Below are 7,518 nucleotides of genomic sequence, written 5' to 3'. Positions count from 1 at the left end.
AAAACCTTTAAAAAGGCCAAAACTGTAAATAATGACCACATATTTACAAATAATAATTCACTTTTTTTTACAACGTGTGACTGTAAATTTACAATTTTACTGTATTTAAATCAGCTAATAATAGTACTTTACAGGTATCTGCCATTACTTTTATGGTTTTTCCAGGTTTTGAAAGTTACTCCACCATTTTTTTTACGTATTTTTCTTGGCACCTTGATGTATGATTTTTAGTGCATCATGCGTTCGGGACTTATTCTACACCGAGGATTACGTAAAAACTAGATGAGAGATGTCAGGGTTTAGACGCGTCCATGAACCACAACGTCCTGTTTGAATCCAGCTGGGAACCATTTTTACATGTATCTCCCTTTTGCTTCCTGCTATCTTCATATCCCTGCATGCATACACTGATTCCTCTGACCAACAGGTGATTAGAATTAATACAAACTATTGCGAAAGACTAAAGATCAAATCAGGGATCTGAGCTGTGAGAAACAGCACTAAATATCCTGTTTAGGTTACATCTCAGGGTTCAGAATGACACTGCTTCACACTGGCAGGAGGTTTACGGAGCAAGAAACAGCCCACAAGAAAAACAGCGCTGCCCTGGATCATCCTGCTCCTGAGGACTGATTAATGGCTTTTCTCATGCAGCTGGCAAGCAGCGGGTCAATAAATCCACTGCAGGCTGCTCTGTGCCTGCCACTGGTTAGAGACAAACACTGCAGCTCTGTCTGTGCAGCGACAAGCACGCCAAAGCCTTTTCCCTCCAGAGCGAACAAAGTGGCGGCCACAGCCTGAGCCAGTCACCAGCACAGCATCAGCAGCAGCCATTTGGCGTTATTTACAGATAAATACTGCTGACTGGACTGCAGGCTGCAAGCTCCAAGTATGATAGCGCGGGATTGAGCAGAATTAATGCAATGATGCATCACATCAGAAGCAGATTAGACGCACAAACGCTGCCTCGTTATATTTCTTTATAGCAGCAGCAGGTGTAGCTGTGCATATATACTCTGTGTTGTACCAGGTTTTATTTTGATAGATGAGTCTTAATCAAGAATGAAAACTCCTCCCTTTGACTGATAGCGAGATGTCGGTGCTCATCTGACCCCTAGCAACCGTGTGTTGGAGCTTTTCAACCTCCGCCCTCAACAAATACAACTAAAATATGTTCCTGTTTGCACAGCGATCAGCACGCTGGGGAAGAATGGTCAACGCGGGCCAGAAAACACAAAACCCGACTCATGGAGGCAGAAAAGATGAAGCCTCTCCATTTTATGTTTCTACCTTTGAGGCGAAAGACCATTCAGCCGATTTATTACTGTGTAATTTTCCTGGAGTCGATGGTTATTACTGCGGGAGCGATGACACACTTATCTTAACGTGGAAGAAGGCTAACAAAAACAAAATAACATCCTTCAGTGATATGAGCCAGTGTTATCTGCCCACATGTGCTGCCGTGGCGGAGAGGGAAAAGGGAATATTTACGAGGGCAGGACATTTAGCCAAACAAAAGCCATTGTGACCCAACAGGGAAAACAAGACTCATTTCGTGGGAATAATGAAATTCATAAACAATGCTTCAATTCATGAAGGTCAAACTTAATGGAGGGAACAGATGTGAAACAGGAGCAGGTGGGTGAAGCAACTCCCTCAGTAATAATTAAACCACTGATAGATGTTTTTTAACCCCTTTGATAAAAACGAGAGACTCTAGCACTTAATATTTACAGAACTGTACTGGTTTGAAGCAATGGAAACCACTAATTCAGGGAAAATTGCGTTTGCTAACAAAATGTTAACAACAGATAGGTCAGACTGGTTTTAAAACAAACCCTCCTGGTTTAATCAAACATATCTGCAGGAGAAAACGAAGGCAAACAGAACAACTACGCCGCTAGCAAGCTCATCTGCTGCCATGTTTACGGTTTACTAAAAATTCTGCCTAATATGCCAGTGAAGCGCCGACCTACCGAGGCCTCGACTCCGAAAAATCTGTATTTTTACAAATATTACTTCATCCTTTTACAACAATATTTAACCTGTTTTGGGAAATTACAAATAATATTACAAAAAAAAGTGTTAATTTACTTGCTGACTTTAAAAAAAAAAAAAAAAGTACATAATGTTCACATCAAAAATTTGTACCTTAAAAAAATTGCAATTCGTTATTTTGCAATGTTTAAGCGGAAAAGTGCATTATTTTTCACTCTATTTAAATCATTAAAAAACAATTATTTACATTTATTTGTCTGCATCAAAAATCTGTTCGTTTACAATGTGTGACCATAAAATATATGTATATTTATTATGTATATACTGTATTTAAACCAGCTAAAATTTTGCCATTATTTTTTTCTTACAGTTTTCACTTCTTTCAGTTTTGAAAGTTACAATATTGCAGTAGTTTTTTTTTTTTTACATATTATTTTGGGCAATCATTCCAGACTTTCAACATTTTTTCACCAGATCTTTTTCAAAGAGCATATTACACTGCATTGATGGTGTATAATCAGTATTTGTTGAGTTTTCTTTCTTTCTTTCAGTACAACTTGTGCTAAATGAAAAACTAAATTAAGATGTGATGACAGAGAGTAGTTCAGGTGTAAAAAAAAAAAAAAGAAAGAAAAAAAAGATGAAAATATTGATCAAATGTCTCAGTAACACAAAATTATATTAATACAGCCTAACAATATTGGTGACAACAGCTTTGACGACAAACTAAACACTTCAGCCAGCAGCTCGCTGTCCACTGCGAAAACAAGCAAGTTCCTGTTTTTCGTCCTACCTGGACTCCCTCCATCCATAAGCTCCAACCTAATGAACTCCACCTCCACTGGGCTGATCACCTCCGACAACAGGCAGGCAGAGGATTTACCCAGGTTGACCAGGGCATTATCTAAACACAGACTGTTTCTGTCGCAGGGGTTTAAAGGCTGTGAAACCTCAGTGGGCCACATTACGCAATCTGCAGCCTGAGTCGAGCTGACCGAGGAGATGAAGCGGCTCCTCGGCTGCCTGGATGGTCAAGAAAAGAAGCAGCGTGGCGTAAAAAGTAGGAAACAAAGAAGAAAAACGTGCCGAGGTACTGTTGTGCAGGTGACGTCTGACTGTCACTAAAAGATGATGAGCTAAAGATTTGATATTATGAGTAAAATGCAGTTTTTGGTATCTTTAGACGCTGATTTCTCACCGTTTCTGAGTCTGAGTGTTTTTTTCTTTGCCTTCAGCTCATCCCCCAAAACAAAAACAGAAAACCACTTCAGTCAGAGTCACTGGAGACAATGAACTGTGTGGCAACAGCAAAGTAATACATTTGACACTTTACTTAAGCAATTTCTTAGAAAAATGTAACCCTCTGACTGAGGCAGAGCAACCGCTTGGAAAATCTGTCTTTTTTGTCATTTTTGCATATTATCTGATGTGTTATCCGCCCTTGCTTTGTAAAGTAAACCATGTGTCTCTACTTTTTATGCAAACAAAAGAGCAACTGATGGTGGCACCGATGCCGTTCCAGGAAGTCCTTCCATCTAGTATCATAAACAGCTGCTCTTTTTGAAAGTCTAATAAGCCTCGTGTAAGTTATGTAAAAAGAAAAAACTAATTTCAGAGCAATATCTGGCACAAGACAAAACAAAGTCTAAATTCTCAGAATCCAACTTTTTTCTAATGAATATTTTCTGGGAACTTTCCTTGTCTTTGACAGTGAACTGAGTGTCTTTCAGTTGTGGCTAAAACGACGTCACTTCTGGCTTTTGGGAAACACTGATGGACATTTTTCACAATGTTCCAGCATTTTATAAACCAAACAACTAATTGATTAACCAAGAAAACACTGAACCTACTATTCACTTAATTGAACAATGACAGTAGTTGTGGGTTGCAGCACTAAAACACAGTGATGGGGCGCAAAATGATCACATCCTGACTGGAGCACAATCAGTTGACTGATCTGAATTTAAATTTCTGTTTAATCGACAGGAAAATTACTCACTATAAACATCCCTAACCATCGGAATGGCTGGTAAAGAGATGTAAAACATGTAATTATGCTTTGAACACACAGAGGACAGCAGAAATGAGATGCAATACTTTAGTCCCAACTGATGCCAAAACTGTGAAACTTGATACTTGGTTTTCCATAGTTCCTAGACATGGTGGACGTTCAGGTGCAAACACAACAAAAGAAGAACATTCAGAGGAATTACCTTTTCTTGTTTATTGCAGTACTGAGCTGGTTTGCACTCTACAAAGTGTATTTGAGCTGCAGCTGAAGTTCTGTTTTGATTAAATCTCACTTATGTTTCTGCTTTGGTGAAGCCTGTTTTGTTTCGTTGAGTCTGTCAACTTGAAATGACACTTGGGTCCTTCAAACTGGTTTACAGCTCCTTTAGTGTTTTGCAACCCACTCACTGACTTACGGTGTCCACACTTTTCTGCTGCAACTTCACGGCAGAAGCTGGCATCTTGATGTTGGCTTTGCTTAAAATCAAAATTTGCACTGATGCTCATTTGAGAGGAATCAAACAATTTAAGCACATCTAACGTAAATGCATTCATTTTATGTTAACCTAATTTGGATATATGTAATCTAATTGCAGTTCCAATTGAAGCAATTCATTTAAGGTGGTCCAAAAACTTTCCTTTTTTAGTGTAATTGTCCAATAAAAAGATTCAACACTTGGCATCAGCTCGTCTCTGGTTTCCCCTTGAATTACTTTACACAAAGCAAAGACTTCAGCCTGCGCACAAAAAAACACTGCAACAACACATGTAAAACCATTTCCAGAACACTTGAACACAGAAACCATTAGTCTTTTCAAGTCACACTTCATTTTCTCATAGAAGCTACTTTGAATCTGCCTTTTTAAAGAGCTGAGACGTGATTCCATGTAACCATATCTGCCTGGATAATGTATTGTTTGATGTCTGATTAATCCAATCTGAACTACAAAAGCTGCTGTTGACCTGCATTTATTTATTTATTGTTCATAAACGGTCACATCGACATGGAGAAAAAACATGAAAGACCCTGACCATTCATGCTGCAAAACCAAAAACACATTGCAGCCAAACCGAGCTCTCTCCACCCTTCCCGCCTCGACTCCACTGCATGTGGCATGCCAGTTGCTGAACTGCGCAGTTTGCTAAACGAAGCGAGGTGGTGGTTTGGGAGGCACAAAGCCTCCTTTGTTCTGCTGGGCAAGTCTCAAAGATTTTTTAAGCAAGACCAATTTCTGGTGGTTGTAACATTCAGGAGACAAGCGAGGCGAGGTCTGGTCTGCTGGGAAATAATGGTGGGAAGATCTCACCGCTACCTGCTTTTCTTACATCCACGCAGAATTGCAGGTACATGAAGCTGACCGTCCTGCACACTGTTTCTGACATACTTAACGTAAAGCCCACCAACATTCAGATGAGTTGTCTTTGTTTTTCTAGGTCAGCCATCTTAAAACTACAAGAAAATACTAAGATTGAGACTTGGGGATTTGGAATACCAGAACAAAAAAATACTCAAATTGGTAAATCAAACACAAAAAATAGTTGAAGTAATTGATTAATCAACAAAACATTGCAGCTTTAATTAGAAAGATAAAACAGATATGCATGTATTACTATCATAGCCAATCAAAACTAACTCAAAACTTTTGTAGAGGCTTGTTTAAAACTGCTTCTAACCATCTATTCATATAAAGCCAAATACCTGCTGATTACAACGATTAGCACTAAAACTAATCAGCAAAGAACAAGAGGTTTCTGTGGTATTTGCAAGTCTGAGACTCTCGAGTGCGACATAAAACCAAGTCTGGAACCAAAAGTTATACTTTTGTCTGTGAAACTGCATGAAACACACAAGAACATTGTTGGTAGAGTGATTTCATTGTTTTACAAAGGTTTGGTGTTGAGCAGAGGAACACCGTACTTCAGAAAACTCAGAATACAAATATGCAAAGATGACTGCATAATCATGTAAGGTACAAAAAACAACCTCCAGCTGTGGAAGGAATTCTGTTGGCGAGAAAATGTAGATCACACATACTAGCAATGTATGAAAGAAAATGAGAAAATACTGTGTTACTAAAGACACGTTTGGGTTCTATATTTGGGTAATCAATGTAAAAAAAGACGACATGCCTTTAAAATGTTGTAAAGATCCCCACCGTCTATTCTGAGACACTGGCTGAACATATGAATAGATAACGACCTAGACATGTGCTGAGTAGAACCAGCATTTTATTATTTTTATTTGCCTTATTTAACCAGGAAGTCCCATTGAGATTAGAAATCTCTTTTTCAAGGGAGGCCTGGCCAAGGTAGCAGCCATTTAATGCAAAGCAGACTGCCTAAGATTTTAGGTTGTATCAATCATTGATGGCACAAAATTTCAAGTTTATTATGTAATAATAGTCAATAATCATCTCTACCTGTAGTTTAGCGATGATCTGTACCTTCATGTTGGCTGACATTAACCCCAGTTAGATCACTGCATCCCTACAAATATCTAGAAACTGAACTCTGAACTGAAATTTGCACTTTTTTAATTGCAGACCTCAGGTGTTTCAAAATGCACAATAAAAACATTAGCTTTGCATCAGCTGTGTGTGGTTTCCCCTTGATTACTTCACACTTTCTTCACTTCATGCAGGAAACGCTGCAGAATGACAAACCCACACAGAGCATTTTCAGAATTTTAACTGGTATTAACACACAAGACTAAAGCCCAGTTTCCGTTTTCAAATCGACAGTTCAATTTTTTTTTTTTAATCCAAATTTCTGAAAAGCAGAAACAAGACACTGGTGCTTTTTGTCTACTACTGCATGGGATAGTTGGGATTATAATCATTTGTTAGCATTTATCATCATCACTGGAAAAAAAGAAGAAAAAAAGAAGCAGAAACAGCCCAGAAATGCTTCTTTGTGTTTGCCCTGAGACTGAAACTGTTACAGTCTGATCTGATTATTCTGGAGAAGAATGCTGCTAATGCCATGACGAAAACATCTCATCTTATTTTTAGTTTCCCTGCACAGAGGATATGAAAAACAGGCCGACTTTGCCATCATGAGAGGCTTTCAAAAAGAAGAGCCGATTGTTAGCTTAAAAAGAAAAAAAGGCAAATCAACCGTCTCGCTTGAACCACTGAGCCTCTCCGCTTGAGCAAGAAACATGACACTGAGCAGGAGCTCTGTAAAGCCGGCGGCTTATTCTTTAAGTAAAAGAATGTCGCAACACCTAAATCTACACAACAATATATGTGAAAATCTTAGGCCAGAGGTGTGACTCATCATCCGACAAGTAACGACTAACCGTCCAATAACATGATGCCGCATCAACAGCTAGAGTCTCCAAGGATGTGACTCACTTCCCTCCACCCTGTTCGGCAGCAAAGCTACTACCAGGACCGGAGATCGGTGAGCAGCAATCTGACACCCACCGAGAGGCAGATATTGACAGATTGTCAGAGAACAGAAGGAGCTTCTTTCAACAAAACAGTCCAAAGAAAACAAGGAGCCTCA

At 39.1% G+C, this 7,518-nt stretch overlaps 1 protein-coding gene across 1 annotated transcript in view; it reads right to left on the bottom strand.

Moving 5' to 3' along the window:
- Positions 1–2,963, bottom strand: part of LOC103371529 (cyclin-dependent kinase 19-like) — a 58,884-nt gene extending 55,921 nt beyond the window's left edge. Inside the window, exon 1 of the mRNA XM_008300883.1 lies at positions 2,792–2,963. Coding sequence (XP_008299105.1) covers positions 2,792–2,963 — 172 coding nt within the window. The remainder of the gene's footprint in view (positions 1–2,791) is intronic.
- Positions 2,964–7,518: the final 4,555 nt, after the last annotated feature.

The sequence above is a fragment of the Stegastes partitus genome, unplaced genomic scaffold (genome assembly GCF_000690725.1).
Source record: "Stegastes partitus isolate 25-593 unplaced genomic scaffold, Stegastes_partitus-1.0.2 Scaffold1603, whole genome shotgun sequence".
In the NCBI taxonomy this organism is placed as follows: Eukaryota; Metazoa; Chordata; class Actinopteri; family Pomacentridae; genus Stegastes; species Stegastes partitus.
This window is presented reverse-complemented; position numbering and strand designations above follow the sequence as displayed.